General features: G+C 39.6%; 1 protein-coding gene across 1 annotated transcript; it reads right to left on the bottom strand.

Annotated features, from left to right (window-relative positions):
* Positions 1-1,626: 1,626 nt before the first annotated feature.
* Positions 1,627-16,154, bottom strand: LOC145784892 (pseudouridylate synthase RPUSD2-like). Its single transcript, XM_082596730.1, has 8 exons — positions 15,896-16,154; positions 15,406-15,437; positions 13,321-13,602; positions 9,217-9,382; positions 5,615-5,765; positions 4,122-4,244; positions 2,977-3,190; positions 1,627-2,678 (listed from the first exon to the last, which is right to left on the bottom strand). The coding sequence occupies exons 1-8, from the start codon at positions 15,949-15,951 to the stop codon at positions 2,146-2,148; spliced, it is 1,557 nt and encodes a 518-aa protein (XP_082452856.1). The 5' UTR covers positions 15,952-16,154; the 3' UTR covers positions 1,627-2,145.
* Between the last annotated feature and the right edge of the window lie 1,180 nt (positions 16,155-17,334).

Genomic DNA, 17,334 nt, shown 5'->3' with positions numbered 1-17,334 from the left:
CAAAAATTTATGATGATTTACTTTCTAACTTGAATGATCATAAATACACATGCTCGGTTTTTGTTGATTTAAGTAAAGCTTTCGATACAGTTGATCATGGCATACTTTTAAAAAAACTTCACCATTATGGCTTTCGTGGCAAGTTTTTAAACGTTTTAACATCTTATCTAACAAATAGAATGCAAAGTACAAAAATTAACGGTAAGAATTCTAATTTCAATGTTGTTACATGTGGTGTTCCACAGGGGTCAATCCTTGGTCCCTTGCTTTTTCTTCTTTATGTGAATGATCTTCCAAATGCATCTTCTTTTTCAACTACACTTTTTGCTGATGACTCAAACTTTCATATGTCAGATAAATGCCTGTCATCTCTCCAAAAAAATGTCAATAGAGAAATAGAAAAAATTGATGTGTGGATGAAATCGAATAAACTTTCATTAAATTATAGTAAAACTACTTATATGATCCTCTGCAACAAAAAAAGTGCAGCAGAAAATTTTAGTCTGTCCATCAGTGGCCGATCCATCGAAAGGAAGAAATGTATAAACTATCTAGGTGTAACTTTGGATGAGCGATTGACATGGGATAGTCATATTATTAATCTTAGAAAGCAGCTTGCAAAGGTCTGCGGCATAGCATTTAAGCTGAGATACATTGTCCCTTTAACAGTATTACGGGCTTTATATTATGCTTTGTTTCAATCCAAGATCCAATACTCGATTATAAATTGGGGAAGAGCAAACTCTACATTGCTTGCTCCACTACAAGTGTTACAAAACAAGTTCATTCGATCCTGCTTATTTTTGCCGAGGTCAACAAATACAACTGTTCTTTATCACCAATTTAATGTGCTCAGAATTGACGATATTATTAAATTAGAAACTGCAAAATTTATGTACAAATATGTGCACAAAATGCTGCCCCGGGCCTTTGCTGGCTGCTTTATTTTTGTAAATGAAATTCACCATCATAAAACTCGTCAGAACCAAAAAAATGATTTATATTTGCCTTCTACAACGTCAAACTCTGGTAAGAAGATGCTATGTTTTAATGGAGTGAAACTATGGAATCAAGTACCAAAAGAAATAAAAGAAAAGTCTTACAATGTTTTTAAATTTAAATATAAATGTTTATTAAAGAATTTGTACAATGATCACTCCTGAAACGTATCATCCGCTTATTTCTCTTCACAATGTTTTTTATGTTGCCCTGTGTTATTCCATTGTTAATGTATTGTAAATTCCATTGTTAATTTTTACAAATTTAAGTGCTGGTATTGTGCTATATATTATATACCGTATGTGTTAATGTTCTTAATTTTGGGTCTTTTGTTTAAATGTTTGGGTGGCAGCTGACTTTGATGACCTTTTGGTCTTTCGCCGCCATCCTTGTTGTGCGAATTATTTGTGTTTATTGTGTTTTTGCTTTTTGTGTCTTTCTTTTTCGCCAACAAAACAAAAAATAAACTGAACTGAACTGAACCACCAAGACAATAAGGCAGCGAGCAACCACTGTGGTCGTCAAACCACTGGCAGTGTTTTTCATAACTTGAATCACCATGAAATCACCAAAGCCAAATTTTTGTGCATGGGTGACGGGTGTGCTTCATTAACCCCAACCCAAATTTCACTTCTGATGGTTTCCAGTTGTTTTTGCTTTAGCGATAGTCAAAAGCTTTTTGAAACAGTCTTGGAAGTGCAATTCACGAAAAAATGATGCTGGTGTGTTAAATAGCGACTTTCCTCTTACTTAGATGTTGTGTAAAAATATCTGTTCTTCAGGGTTAGATTAAATTTATCTGAAAACAAAATTTTTCGCGCAAGATTTATTACCACAAAGTCCGCCCTACAAATTTATCGCGCTATCAAAAAAATCCACTATTTTAGCACTTTGGTTTAACAGATTCGGCCGTAAAATTTTGTAGAAATTATATTTTATCATGTTTCACTGCCAATTCAGGTGAGACAACGGGTTATAACCTCGAACCAATAAGACAACCAACACAATGGTCGCACTTGCATGACATCAGGCAAATGTAATTCCCAACCACACACAACACGATCCGTCGGGCGCATTCAAGTGGATGCAGTATTACGTCACAATTGGTCACCGGTACATGATCAGGACAAACATCACCAAACTAAGCTAGAGCGACTGCGCTGCTCGCTGATTGTCAGCCTTCAGCGCCCACTCTGGCAGCGGCGTTTGGAACTCCCAGTCAGTGCCTTTGTACCTCATTGCGTGCAAATGCATCACCATCCAACTCGGGTCCGGGTCTGGGAGGGGGTGCTTGCACTCGCTGCAGTCCGGGGAGTAATGAGGATTGTTGGTTGAATCGGCTCCTTCTATGACGTCACGGTTGGCGTCATTCTTCGATGAGTCGCCTTCTGGGGGGAAACTACCGCCAGGCGTTGGCTGAAGACTGACGTCACTGGAATCCGACGTTTTGTCCGAACGTTGATTGCAATCTTCAGAAACGCGAGTCTCGCTGTCCAGCACGTGACCAGAAGGGTCGAATTGATAAGTTCGCGAAATATCGAGAGCGACGTCTTGGACGGGTATCGAACACGGCCCCTCGCGGAATCGGTCTTCGCCCCACGCCTCATTGTTGTACATGGGGTCGTTGGTTATGGGGAAGCCGAGGTATTGGAGGTGGACTCGGATCTGGTGAGTTCGACCTGAATAAATGATCACCCGTCAACGATATTGTTCTTCCGGAGGATCGCCTGAAGACGATTCTGTGTCCGGATCATAGCTCAGATTCTTTCACATCAGATGAGGAGTGATAATTTAGTTTTAGGTGGTAAACACAACGCAAATTATTTAACTTTTAGACAAAAGATCAATGTTTGTTATTATCTTAAAAGCTAATGTGATAAAAGATATCTTAGCCCAGATTTGAATTCAACACGAAATGAAATAATTAAACCACCTTCAGATCTACAGCCATGGCGACTTTAGCGTCAAACAACTCACCTGTTTTGGGTCTACACAATACAATGCTGGTTTTCCCATTGGAACTAATCCTTTGGAATTCTGTGGAGGCGTCCTTAGATTGCAATCCCTCGACTTCCCAAGCGGCGCATATTCCTATTTTCCTGTCAAAGACGGTCACGGGTTGGTTGCAGACGACGGGTGCCTCTGATGAAGGGAATTCCCCAACAACCTCACAGACGTATTCCTTCTCCACCTGAAAGGCGAGAAAACCGTCAAATACGGCAAGCCAAACCTATAATTTAGTCATCGGGAGCATTCCACTTTGTATACTTCCATCAACGTATCAAACGCACAAGTTACTACTGCAATACTGCATGGACGTGGTGAAACAGAAGAGATATGTATGGGCAGGAAAACAAAATTTATTTATCTGCACGTTTTCAATGAAATTCTAACTAGACCTATCAGCCGCATACAGGGTTGGCCAAGGAGGTTTCCCCCACTTTAGTTTTACCCGGGTAAAACCCTGGGGGAAACTGGGAAAAACCTTTTGGGGGAAACTGGGAAAAACTGGGGAAACTGGGTAAAACTTGAGTTGTTGAAATTTGCAAATGTGAATGACTAATAATGATTACTCCTCATAGTTAATGTTTATTACCATCAATCCATCATATTTTGAATCAACCTATAAGATTTCCTGTGCTCATCTTACAAAAAAAGAAAAATACTGTGATTTACTAATATCTAATAATAGATAGGTCCAATCATTAGTTTACACTGAAGCAATTAGTCACAACAGCACAACACTGACTGGCGTGGTCTTTGAGCTGGAGGTAGATCATCGGAATTCAATAAGAAATTACTATTGGTAGTTTGGTACTGCCAGCAGACAGTGGGTCAGTACGCATTGAGAAAGTGTCAAAAGAAAAACCTGAAATATCACTCTGTGATGATCCGAAGCTTTATTTATTTTATCTAAGTATTGATGCAATTCAATTGAAAAATGTCATGAGATAACAGCTAAACAGCTGGCTAGTCATTATATTGCATAAGAAACTCCGCAAACAACACATTTAGAAGTTTTAAGGGTTTCCCCCAGTTTTACCCGGTTTCCCCCAGTTTTACCCGGGGGAAACTGGGAAAAACCTTCCAGAGGTTTTACCCAACCAACCCTGGCCGCATACCTGTCTCTCACGTATTTCCGTAGTTACTTTGGTGGCGATATTTTTGGTTTTGGCGAATATCACAATCCCGGATGTGAGGCGATCCAAACGATGACAACCCAACAGGTTCTTGTAGCCGAATTCCTAACAAAGTTTTGGGTTTTCTTAGACACGGCGCTTCCGGCCAAAACAAGCCGAGCTGCTGTCACAACGCTTTGTGACAACCTGTGTTTACAAAATCTCATTCACACGTTGGCTTCTACTTAAAAAAATAAGAATTACATAAATGAAGATCATCATTATTAAGTTGGGAGCAAGTCTTTTAGGCGCTGACAATTAGGCGCTGGTCTAATAGGCGCGCACACTGTGGCGTCTGGATATTTAGGTGCGGAGCACTGTGGCGCCCGGTCATTTAGGTGCTATTCCTAGTAAAGTCTGTAGATTGTAACAGCTTGGCAGCTTTCCAGAAAATTATATCATGGCTTCCGTGAGTGAAGCTGCTTAAACCGGCAATGCTTTTCACATAAAATGTTATATTGAACAGAAAAATATATTGTTGTTTTATTGATTTATTATTGTTTTATTTGTTGTTAGTCCAGGTTTGCGTTGGTGAAAGCTTTATCAATAAATTATTCAAGCTTCCGAACATTATTGGAAGTAATCCTACGGAAGTATCCCTACGTCGTAAATCATGGCAGATCCATAGTCTTTGCCTGTCCTTTTTTGGCTACGGTAATAATATAATACTTTGTGTGAAAATCATTGCTGGTTCAAGCAGCTTCACCCATACATTTTTCTGTTTAATATAATATTTTGTGTGAAAAAGCATTGCCGGTTTAAGCAGCTTCACTCACGGAAGCCATGACATATTTTTCTGTTCAATTTAACATTTTGTGTGAAAAAGCATTGCCGGTTTAAGCAACTTCACTCACTGAAGCCATGACCAACAACGCACACGCATTAACAAAACAACATATTTTTCTGTTCAATATAATATTTTGTGTGAAAAGCATTGCCCTACGCCCCTACCTGCCAAGCTGATACAATCTGCAGACTTTACTAGGAATAGCACCTAAATGACCGGGCGCCACAGTGCTCCGCACCTAAATATCCAGACGCCACAGTGTGCGCGCCTATTAGACCAGCGCCTAACTGTCAGCGCCTAATAGACGTGGACCCATTAAGTTCCCTCCTCTCGTCGAGGATTGGAGGCAATGAAACGCCAAGTTTCGGGTTTATATAAACGTGAAAAGCAAATGGTGGAAAAGTGCAACCTATCTAATCAGTCAAATCCTTATGGAAGTGTATGCCATTAAATGATACCATTCTAAGGCCAATTTGGCCTTAAAAGTTAAGGTCCACAATGCGGGAAAAGTTTTAATATTTGATTGTGTCATCCATAAATTTCAAGAGTACCTGTACTGATATGATCCAACATCAAATGCATAAAACAAGTTCGAAATAAGATAATTTTTTGTGACTTCAACTTGAACAAAATTGAAATAACCACAAACCTTTCTTAAAATGTATACAAGTGAATTATTCCGGTATCGTCCGCATGGATGGATGGGAATGCTCGATGGCTTGTCCACCACTAGATATTTGTTGTCATCAGCTAGGATTTTAATTTCTGTTCCACTCACGCATCCTTCATGCCGGTGAAGACTGGCAAGATTAATTAAAATAGTCAGGTGTGGTAGGCAATTAAAACTGTTTTACAACAACGAATTATGGCATTTTCTTTGATCAAATAGATCTTAAAATATTAAATCTTTCTCAGTTTAACCTGTGATTGCAAAACATGAAAATATAATCACACGTGGAAGGTTATGCCTGTTTTTCTTCCCAAATAATCTTTAATCAATTATATACCACAGCAGCTGCATTAACTGCTTGAAACTTGACGTCTCATTGCCTCCAACCCTCGACATTCGACAAGAGGACAGAAACTAAAAGATGATGATGATTAACTGCTTACTGCGGTAATATTCTGCGAACTGCCATCCCATTACAAAAGTGTATTCATGCATATCAATTTTTAATCTACCAAATAATTTTTTATGAGCCATCTGAAGATGCTATTACAATTCTGATGTCATAAAAGCTACCGCAAGGTTGTTGTGCGAATGACAGGACAGACAGAAAGTGAATAATCTAAATTAGCAATCCATATGCCACTATAGTTAAAAGTAAATTTGATGTGGACGTTTTGTCCTATTTATAAAACACTCAAAATTAGTTCCTAATTTCAACTAAAACCCAGACGCATTTGCCTCTCTGCTCAAATGTCGTATATAGTTCGAATCAAATGCCACAATCAAATTTAAACAATTATTTGCGGGAGACGCCTCCATTTTCCTCAACATTTACCAGATGTATCACGTACCCTGTGGTGCAAATCTATTTATATTATAAGATAGTTACGGTACTTAGTTGACTTTTTCCTAATGTGATTTGTTTTCGTCTATCTGTCTGTTTTCCACACTGTTGATTTTCCTACAAAATAGGCGACCGCAAGTTCTCCAAACTTGTAAAGAGGGAAACGTCTGATCTCTGGAAAACCCCAACACCAGACGAGGAAAGCATTTCTGGTGAATTTACGTCCCATGAGTTCACCGCTGCCCTACAATCAACTAAGAACCATAAGGCCCCTGGTCCCGATAACATCTGCCCCGAACTTGTACTCCATGCTGGCACCACCATGAAGTTTTGGCTGCGCAAATTCCTGTCTTCCTGCTTATAATGTCAACTCAAAATCCCCAAAATTTGGAGACGAACCAAAGTAGTCGCGATCCCTAAGCCTTATAAGCCACAAGAGGATCCGAAGAGCTATCGACCTATATCTCTTCTCTGTATCCCTTTTAAAATCTTCAAACATATTATCTACACTAGAGTCGAACCAATTATAGACCCACTCTTGCCCCGGGAACAAGCTGGTTTTCGACGTGGAAGATCTACTGTAGACCAAGTCACTCTCATGACTCAAGACATCGAAGACTGCTTTGAGGCAAAGAAGAAGGCTGGTGCTGTGTTCCTTGACCTCACAGCCGCATACGACACCGTATTGCACCAAGGCCTCACCTGCAAACTCCTCCGCCTGCTCCCGGACAGGCACATGGTCCGCATGATCATGGAGCTCGTTTACAACAGAAGCTTTACCCTCACCACCGGAAGTGGTAAATCAAGCAGGTTACAACGCCTTAAGAATAGCGTCCCTCAGGGATCTGTCCTGGCCCCCCTTCTGTTTAACATCTACATCCACGACTTACCAATCATGGTATCCGCAAAGTACGCCTATGCCGATGATTTGGCCATTTTACACTTGTCGAATCAATGGGATACAATAGAAGAGACTCTAAACCAGGACATGTCGACACTTTCGGCATACCTCCAGAGATGGAGACTGAAGCTCAGCGAAACCAAAACAGTGACGACAGCCTTCCACTTAAACAACCGGGAAGCGAAGCGTGAGCTCAAGATCAACACCGATGGAAAAATCCAATCCTGCCCTTCTGCCCAAACCCTAAATATCTGGGGTTAGTCCTGGACAAGTCGCTCACTTACCGTCAACATTCGGAGTCACAACGCAAAAAGATCTCAACACGCACAGCTTTGCTAAGGCGTCTGGCTGGCTCAGGCTGGGGAGCCGGAGTCAATACCCTGCGCATTGCCACCATCGCGCTAATTCACGCTCCAGCAGAATACTGTGTACCTGTCTGGAGCCGCAGTGCCCACTGCCATCAAATCGACACTGCCATAAACGACGCCTTGCGTATCGTGACAGGATGCCTGCGACCTACACCATCGGAACATCTCCCTGTCCTTGCAGGCATCCAACCAGCTGAGCTTCGTGGCGAAGAAGCTATCCTGTCTCTTTCTCGTCGCGCTACGAACCCCAACCACTTGCTCTACTCAAGTCTCTACGAGTCTGTGAATGAGAAACCTCAGCGACTGAAATCGAGACACCCATTTGCATGTGCCGCACAACTCCTGATGAAAACCACTGAAGACCAACCATCAGTGCGGTTACCTGGGCGGACCACCAATGGAGCTCGAAGTGGAAGAAGAACTCCTCAAGACTCCAAAGTTTCATCTCCGACACCAGCAACCACCCAACCGGAATGCATTTGCCAAGCAAGGCCTGGGTGCGGCTCAACCGCCTGCGTACTGGCGTTGGACTATTCCGCTCCAACATGCACAAATGGGGGATGGCTCCATCCGCGATTTCTGAGTGTGGCAAGGAGGAACAAACCGTAGACCACCCCATCTGTAACTGCGCCATCTACCATGCGCCAAATGGTGTGCGTGCTCTGCGTGAACTGGATGACAAATCAATTAAATGGCTGCTCGACACCTGCCCAAACATCGGAATGGCCCGTTTCGGTGAGTCCGATTCGGTGAGTCCGATTCGGTGAGTCCGATTCGGTGAGTCCGATCCCTTCACGGGGGATTTTTTTAATTTTTTTTTTTTAATTATCGGGTACCGTAGCCTAATTATCATTGCCGTTTTAGGGTTAGGGGTTAGGAGTTAGGGGTTAGAGGTTAGGAACTCACCGAATCAGACTCACCGAATCGGACTCACCGAGTAGTAGCAGACCCCCCAAACATCTAGACCGCGCCGCCGCCACTGCCCAAGGGTGGTAAAAGGCAGAGCCCCTCGACCCCTGGAGTGGCGAAGAAGGTTCAGAACGAAGAAGAAAGACTGTTGGTTTTCAATCACTGCGTATTTCTTGATGTTTATTCAATTCGCTACGGGTAGTTACCTTCAAGAAATTGAAATTTATTGCATTTTTATAAATATTTACAGATTCCTAAAGAGGACTTAAGTTAAGCCGGTAACGTTCGACTGCTAAAACTATTTGTAAATATGTAAAATACATTGCTACAATGCTCAACCATGTTGTATTGTTGTGTCTTGCCTGTCTTGGTACAAAAAAGCAAACTCTCTCTCTTGAAACTATATTACTGGAATAACCTTTATAAATATTGGAATAACCTTTATAATTAGCCAAGTAACATGATACATAAAAAGTATATAAAACAAACAAATTACTACTTTAAAAACAGTTGTGATTTTGAATAATTTAACAAAATTTTGATGCAAAATAAAACCCACCTAGATGTAAGCATGTCATTGTCCTTGAGAGCAACTTCTAGTGAAGGTATTGGCTTCATGTTGAGCAGTAAACGTTCGTTTTTTCTTGCATTCTCATAATGACTGATGGGATAATAACGGAATTCCTTTGAATAAACTTCTAGTAAAGTCTTTCCTACCCACCGTTCTGAAATAAATTAAAACACTTCAAGCATCTATCAAAAAATGTTTGCAACAGACAACAGGAGATTTTTATATTGCGTCCAAATTATCAGCTATCCTACTCTCAAACCGTGTGGCACATCATTCGTCACTGCCCCATTCACGGATCTCGAAATGGAAATGCGACTGTGGTACTTGATAGCAACACAGTCCAATGGTTGCATTAAAACAAGTACAAAACTGTTTTAGATATTTTGGCAGAAAACTTCAATTTTTTTCGGTCTAACTCATAGGCAAATAGAAAATCTGGCTGTTACTTTTTTATGCTTCTATTTTGCCTTTGAAGTGTTCACATGGAATGAAAACTTTTTGTATATTTTTTGTTGTTCAATACAAACTGTTGTGTGGAAAGCATTGCCTCACTTACCAAGCTGACAAAAGGTATCTAGGTACCGTATTTATACAAAAAGCAAAGTGTCTGTAACAACAGGACCAGGTGGCATGGAGATATGCCATCAGAGTGAATCAAGATTTGTTGGTGTTCAATCCTTAGATTCAGAATCATGCACTTTTCAAAGGAATGAATTTTCCACAGCTATAAATAGAAAAAAGCTAGTGTACAAGTCTCTGTCCTGGTCATAAATGCTACAACGACAATTAACGTCAAAGATTGGAATCAACCAAGACATAGGCTATATATATAGTATTTATATAGGGTGGAGTGTGTGAACACTAAACATTTAGTGTTTAGTAAACATTCAACTAAGTGAAAGCTGTTTATTAGGGTGGCCAAAAAAAATGGAAATTTTTTATTTTTGTTTGCACACCCTCTCATTTGAGGAGGATTCATGAAAAAATGACACTGTGAAAATTTGAAGTGAATCCGACAAGAGGAAGTGCTCTCCCACCGACCTCAAAGTTTGCTTTCTTTGGCATAATTCGTCAAAATTCCTTGAATATGTGACGTAATTCTTTTTTGACTTATCTACATTGCAGTTGCAGCATTTTTGTGTAAACCATTGTTTTACTCTGAATTTATGATACAATAAGTGTTTCCACATGCAGAAAAACAGAAATAATACACAAAATAGATCACATTAACAAGCGTTTGGTATGAAATTAAATGCACTGAACTTTAGCTAAAACCGCATAAAAGTACGTTCACCAGTCACGATCGCAACGCTTCAGGTGACAACACATTGCCCAGAAATTGCAAGAGAAATGTTTGTAAAGAGTCAAGCCATTGGTTGACTTTATTGCACTTGTTGGAAGCAGCTTTCTGTGGTGCTTGACCACTTGATAGAGGAGCTGGCGCTGTTGTTCATTTTTTGTATGGACTTCATTGAAGTCAGTAGCTAATTTGACTGCCTGCTCTGCACAATCATTGACGGCTTTGAGATGACGCCAAACTTTGCATGCTTCTTTATAATCATCACGATCACGCCATGTGTCAACAGAAGCAGTGACTCGAAAAGGTTAAGTAAACGCTGTGTTACAAACTGTGCCAAAGAGAGACGTTTAAACTTGACAATTTTGTTTGGGGCATCACGACGAACATCTTCGGGAAATGGGTCTTTCTTAAGAGCATTAACGATTGCCTTCTTTTCATCATCTGTGTTATTATCACTGAATAAAGGCAGTGCAGCAAGATCCTCACTGATGTACCACAAGCGCAACCTCAACTTTTTTCTGCCACTTGAGAAATTGCATTGTCAACCTCTTTATAATCCTCTGTGAGCTGTAACATTGCTAAGTCATTTGTAGGGGCAGATATTGATGGTGCTGCAAACCAAAAAGTGGCATAGATGGTAGTAGTTAATATTACTTCATCTACAACTGTACTGCATGCAAGTGGCAGTGTAATCTTATTGACCTTCATCTCGTAGTAGACGGCGAAGAACCACATCCCATACAGGCAGCTGACATGGCCCTCAAGAGAGTCAACAAATGGACACCCACTCTCTAGTGTTGACTCCCTTGAGGGGCTATGTCAGCTGCCTGTATGGGGTCTGGGGTGTGGTTCTACGAGATGAAGATCAATAAGGTTACACTGCCACTTGCTTGCAGTACAGTTCTTGTGAGTGAAAGCTAATATCGCTACCACTGCAAAGACTCACGTTGTTACCAAACTAAAACGCATCCATCAAGAGCATATAGGAGAATCAAAGCACAAAGAGAGGCGAAATTCAGCTTCCCAGCTGACCTCGGAAGCTGACTTCACCCAGAGCTTAAGTGCATTATTTGATATTGCACATGCTAACTGGGAATGCCGCATAACAATACCAAAAGACTGTCAGTTTTTGATAGACCAAGGTGGTGCATGACAGATACTGATGACAACAGAGGACCCAATGCATCGGCAAGCTGCTGCAAAGTATAGAAAGCGCAAAGATGATGAACAGAGACGCAACAGAAATCGCATTGATCCAGTACCATCAAGTGCTGCTGCTTTCTCATCTGAAAATGATTAGCAGATGAAGATTCTTCCAGTGACCCACTGTTTGCACTGTAAATCCAAATAACACCAAAACAAAAGAAAACCCAGTAGGAGCAGCCATTACCAAAACGCTGCATTATCGATAATCCACTGTTTAATGCAGCACTGAACAGAACTATAACATCAAGTCGTCAAGCAATGATGATCGTCACTCCTGCTCTTGCTGCAGCTGGAATTGATATAAATGAATTGACAATGTCACATTCCTCTGTCATGAATTCTCGAAACAAAAACGTGAAAGCCTGGCAGCTGCAGTGCTGCAAAAATTTAAACCAACAGTTACAGTTCCACTTGTTGTTCATTTTCATGGTAAACATTTGACTAATGCCAATGGCACAAAGTGCGAATCTTTGGCCATTGTAGTTTCTGGTATGCATGTTGAGATACTGCTTGGCATTCCGAAGCTGCCTGTTGGAACGGGATCACTAATGGGCCAAAAAGTAGTGGAATTCATACACGAGTTGTAGCAGAGCACTTAGCTGCACTTTGTTTTGACACGACATCAAGCAATACAGGAATCCACACTGAAGCTATCACTGTCATGCAGCAGGCATTTAATCGAAGGCTGCTATTTCTTGCATGCCATGATCTCAAAGTCGTCAATGATTGTGCAGAGCGGGCACTGGGCAGTCAAATTAGCTACTGACTTCAATGAAGTCCTTACAGAAAATGAACAACAGCGCCAGCTCCTCTATCAGGTGATCGAGCAACACAGAAAGCTGCTTCCAACAAGTGCAAGTAAAAGCCAACATGCCAACAGCTCCATTAAATAAAATCAATGGCTTGACTCTTTACAAACATTTCTTTTGCTTTTTCTGGGCAATGTGTTGTCACCTGAAGCGTTGCGACTGTGACTGGTGAACGTACTTTTATATGGTTTTCGCTAAAGTTTAGTGCATTTAATTTCATACCAAACGCTTGTTAATGTGATCTATTTTGTGTATTATTTCTGTTTTTCTGCATGTGGAAACACTTATTATATCATAAATTCAGAGTAAAACAATGGTTAACACAAAAATGCTGCAACTGCAATGTAGATAAGTCAAAAAAGAATTACGTCACATATTCAAGGAATTTTGATGAATTATGCCAAAGAAAGCAAATTTAGAGGTCGGTGGGAGAGCACTTCCTCTTGTCGGATTCACTTCAAATTTTCACAGTGTCATTTTTTCATGAATCCTCCTCAAATGAGAGGGTGTGCAAATAAAAATAAAAAATTTTCATTTTTTTTGGCCACCCTACTGTTTATGCTTTAACTTGTTTCCTTTTACTTCACTATTTTCTAACGCGAACCTTCAGGGTTAGGTGAGGGTTTCGGTTGGGATTAGAAAATAGTACAACAAAAGTAGTGAAGATACAAAACAGCTACTTTACCCTATAGTTTTGGTCGATTTCAATCTATGACGTCATGGTATTTATGACCAGGGCGTAGACTTGTACACCAGCTCCAATAGAAGTGTGCTTACCTTTACAAAATGTATGAAATGTAAAATGGTAAGGGAAAACTTTTCTAAATCCATTTTCAAAATAGTAACTGGTTTCATTTTCATCAAATATGTCAGCTTTACGTTTGATGAGCGTATTCATTTTAAATGAAGACATTGGCTTCTTTTGTCTAGGCTTCTTTCTTTCAACTGTGTTTTTTTGATAAATACTTTTGTCATCCAAAACTTCTTTCACATCATCAATGTTGCTCTTAAATTTTTTTTCCACAACTTCTTGATCATCATTAAGTTTCCGTTTACTGCCTGTTAAACAAAACCTCATTACCAAAGTAAACAAATATTAATATACGATAAACTTAATGGGAACACAGATATATTTAATAGATCAAAACAAGGTCATGCCTACCTATAATAATCTGCAGGTCTTAATTAGGTTGTAAGCAGTGATGGTCTAAGAAATCTTCTATAAAATGAATAAAGGGGCTTTAAATTAAGGCAGTGGCTATTTGACCGGCTCCGGTCTTTTAATCTGAAACACTATTTGACCGGTCATGACGTATTCTTTTTTCATTTTCTCTTTCAAAGCAAAAGATGAAAGAAAAAAGTGTCTATATAAATGCTAAATTCAACAATTTTATTCAACTGAGTCCGTGGCGCGTGCGATCTTTCTCGGGCTGTTGTTTGCGAGTGAATGAGTTCGATACTACCCAGAAATCCTTTTTTTTAAATTAAACTTTGATCCAAAGTGAACTCAATCGTTAGGTTGCTGCATTTTTGTGGTCAATTTTTAGTTCGAGTAGCTTTTTTATGTCTTCTCAAATATATATAAGTAATAAAGTTATTTTTAATTTGAGAATTTCTCTGGGTAATTTTCAGTGGCGTACCTAGGGGGGTAGACCTCCCCGGGGCGGCACTTTCAGACTACGATTCTTGATTATAATCTGATTCCCTAAATCTGATAAAAAAACGCATTTCATTTTCACATGCTTTTTTTTGAAGGGGCGGCAAAATCTGAATCCGCCCCGGGCGGCACATTTCCTAGCTACGCCACTGGTAATTTTCTGTTCGTCATAAGAGGATGTGACCGTGTTTGCTGAACGAGGAACGACGCATTACATTTCTGCTCTAAACAAGTTAGTTTGGTGGCTGTAAAAAGTTATATACAATACTTCTTTAAAAAAATGGTTTCATCAATGTCAAGTTTGTCAATGTCAGCGGCGCGTGCGATGTTTCTCGGGCTGGTATCCCCAAGGGTATGAATACGATACTGCCCAGAAGCGTTTTATTTTAAACTAAAATTGCCTGCTAAAAAAACACTGGCTAAAAGTTAACTGAACATTGATGAAACCATTTTTTTTAAAGTATTGTAACTTTTTACAGCCACCAAACTAACTTGTTAAGAGCGGAAATGTAATGCGTTGTTCGACAAAGTCGGTCACATCCTCTTATGACGAACGGAAACTTACTCAGAGAAATTCTCAAATTCCAACAAATTAAAAATACTCTAACGTTATTACTTATATTTGAAGACATATATAAAAAAGCTCTCGAATTAAAAATTGATCACATTGAGTCACTTCGGATCAAAATTTAGTTAAAAAAAAGCATTTCTGGGTAGTATCGAACTCATTCACTCGCAAACAACAGCCGGAGAAAAATCACACGAGCAAAGGACTCAGTTGAATAAAATTGTTGAAGTTAGAACTTATATAGGCACTTTTTTCTTCTCCTCTTGTCTTTCGCTTTGAAAGAGAAAAAGAAAATGTCATGACCGGTCAAATAGTGTTTCAGATTCAAAGACCGGAGCCGGTCAAATAGCCACTGCCTTAAATTAACGGTCTTGTTATTACCACACTAATGTTGCCAGATAAGAAACTCTGTCCTAATTTGAAAATGTTGAAGAAAAAATCTTGTATCATACCGGTATATATATAAATAAATTGGGAAATTTGAAGTCCTGGGTAAAAAACAAAATTTTAACCCTGGCAACACCTTTCATGAAACAGTGCTTTTTGATCGCAATCTGTAGGTAAACATTGTCATTTCAACAAGTAATGCAGATTACACTTACAAAACTCCAAACACAATAGTATGATGATGACATACCTGATTCTGAGCTTTCAGCTAATTCCATTCTTCTAAAAATAAAAAAGTTTCAAATTGAGGCTAATTCAAATGACTGGATCCCATCAAGTTATTATACTCACCGTAAAGACAGTCAACCCCGATAGCTTAGACGGTGTAAGTACCTGACGTCATGAATAAAAAAAAATACATGATCTGGTTTGACTCCCGAGGTGTGCGCTTGATTAACACATTTCAAGGACTGCTCTCCTTTTCAACGGCATTAGTAGATGAAACCACCCAGACTTCACCAGTATGCCAAACTGCCAAGATTAAGCCATCAAAGCTTTTTCAAATAGGCTAAAGCAAAAGTATCCATTTACCCAACGTCACATAGACTTCAATCCACCTTGTTTACACATTAGCCTTATTAGATTAAATTCGACCGTAAAACAGTGATCAGTAGGCTAAAATTTGAACCAAGGTTAACTAATGATAAAAAATGAAAGTGAAATACAAAACAACTACAAACCTTGAAAGCAGAGACCTACAACTTCTCAAAGCAAGTTTAATTGCAGATTGAAACATAAGCTGTCGCAAACAAGATTAAGTAGGCCCTATGATGAACCAGATGACTGAGACGGTTGTGATTTCTCTTTTCTTGACTGGGCCGTTAGTTGAGAAAGAGAGACCAATTGCAAGCTAACACAACACGTATTGGATTGAGCTGCTTCTGTGCTGGCCCTCTACTGACTGTAATGAATAAAATTTATGTCAATTGTCATTCAGGCTCAGGCATTCAAGGCTTAGCTTAGCTTGAAGCATTGTCAATGTTGCCAAATGCCACTGGCATTATGCCATTATGCCAGTTGCCATTGATCAGTGTTGCCACTTTAATACTATGAAACAAAAGTAGGTTTAAAATACAAATTTATTTTTACAGGACTCAGTTTAGTTGTTTTTATTTCTGACCATCACAGCAAAAAAATGCACGTTAACATAGCAAAGGTCGAGAAAAAGGTAGAAGCGACAAATTTCTAACGTTAAAACGTGCTCGCATTTTTTCGCTTTTTCTCGACCTTTGCTATGAAAAACAACTGAACTGTTGACGTGTAGGCTATTGTTCAATCGCAAACAGAGATCAATCACAGACAGTGGCTCCGAGAGGGGGGGAAGTCGGGCCAGTTTCCCCCCTAGCAAAACATTGTAAAGGAAAAACGAGTAGTTTTTTGTTTTTGCACTTTTGAGGGGGGCCCATTTTTAGTACTAAAGTAAAAATGTACCAACTAAATAATCAACAAATTCTTAAATGAAGTGCGTAGTTTCAAGTATTTCTCAATCATTGTAAATGTCACTCTCGATGCTTCTCATCAAGAACAAATCATTTTCGTGTTAAGGTAGGCGATGTTGAACAGCTTAAAATCGTAAAGACGTAAAATCTGAAGCTTAAATGATTTCTGTGTCACTGAACGGTTTCGATTGTATTGATAGTGTCAACTTGAAAACTGGTGCTGTTTTAGCTAAGCGGGAACTATTTTTGCTTGACAACTGAACCTTAATTTCAAAATCTGCGTTGGCCAGGCATAGGATGTTGTATCCAACATAAGTTATCTGGGAAAGTTAAAGATATCAGTCCAAGCACGATTAAAGAAAGTAAATCCTGTATATTTTTTGTTTATGGATCATCATCATCATCAGTCATCATCTCCGCCTGCAGCACATTGCGCATCAACGTGAGTTATTTGCTTCCAAGAGTGGCGATTTTGAGCCAGCTCGCCCAGTGTCGTCAAGTTGAGTCCGGTCCATGATTGGATGTTGTCTTACCATCGTATTGGTTGTCTGCCACGTTTTCTTTTTCCTTCTACTTTGCCTTCTGTGCAAACTTTGCTGATTCCGAATTGTGATCTTTTAGTGTGGCCGAACAGTTTTAAAACTTTTGATTTTATTAACTTATTGCTGCAATTGGATGTA

This window comes from Aplidium turbinatum, chromosome 15 (assembly GCF_918807975.1).
Source record: "Aplidium turbinatum chromosome 15, kaAplTurb1.1, whole genome shotgun sequence".
Lineage (NCBI taxonomy): Eukaryota > Metazoa > Chordata > Ascidiacea > Aplousobranchia > Polyclinidae > Aplidium > Aplidium turbinatum.
This window is presented reverse-complemented; position numbering and strand designations above follow the sequence as displayed.

Coding starts and splice junctions, on each gene's coding strand:
- LOC145784892 (XM_082596730.1), bottom strand. CDS start 15,951: ATGTTTCAATCTGCAATTAAACTTGCTTTGAGAAGTTGTAGGTCTCTG. Junction 15,438..15,895: donor TGTAGGTCTCTGCTTTCAAG/GTTTGTAGTTGT, acceptor TTTTATTTTTAG/AAGAATGGAATTAGCTGAAA. Junction 5,766..9,216: donor AATGACATGCTTACATCTAG/GTGGGTTTTATT, acceptor TAATCTTGCCAG/TCTTCACCGGCATGAAGGAT.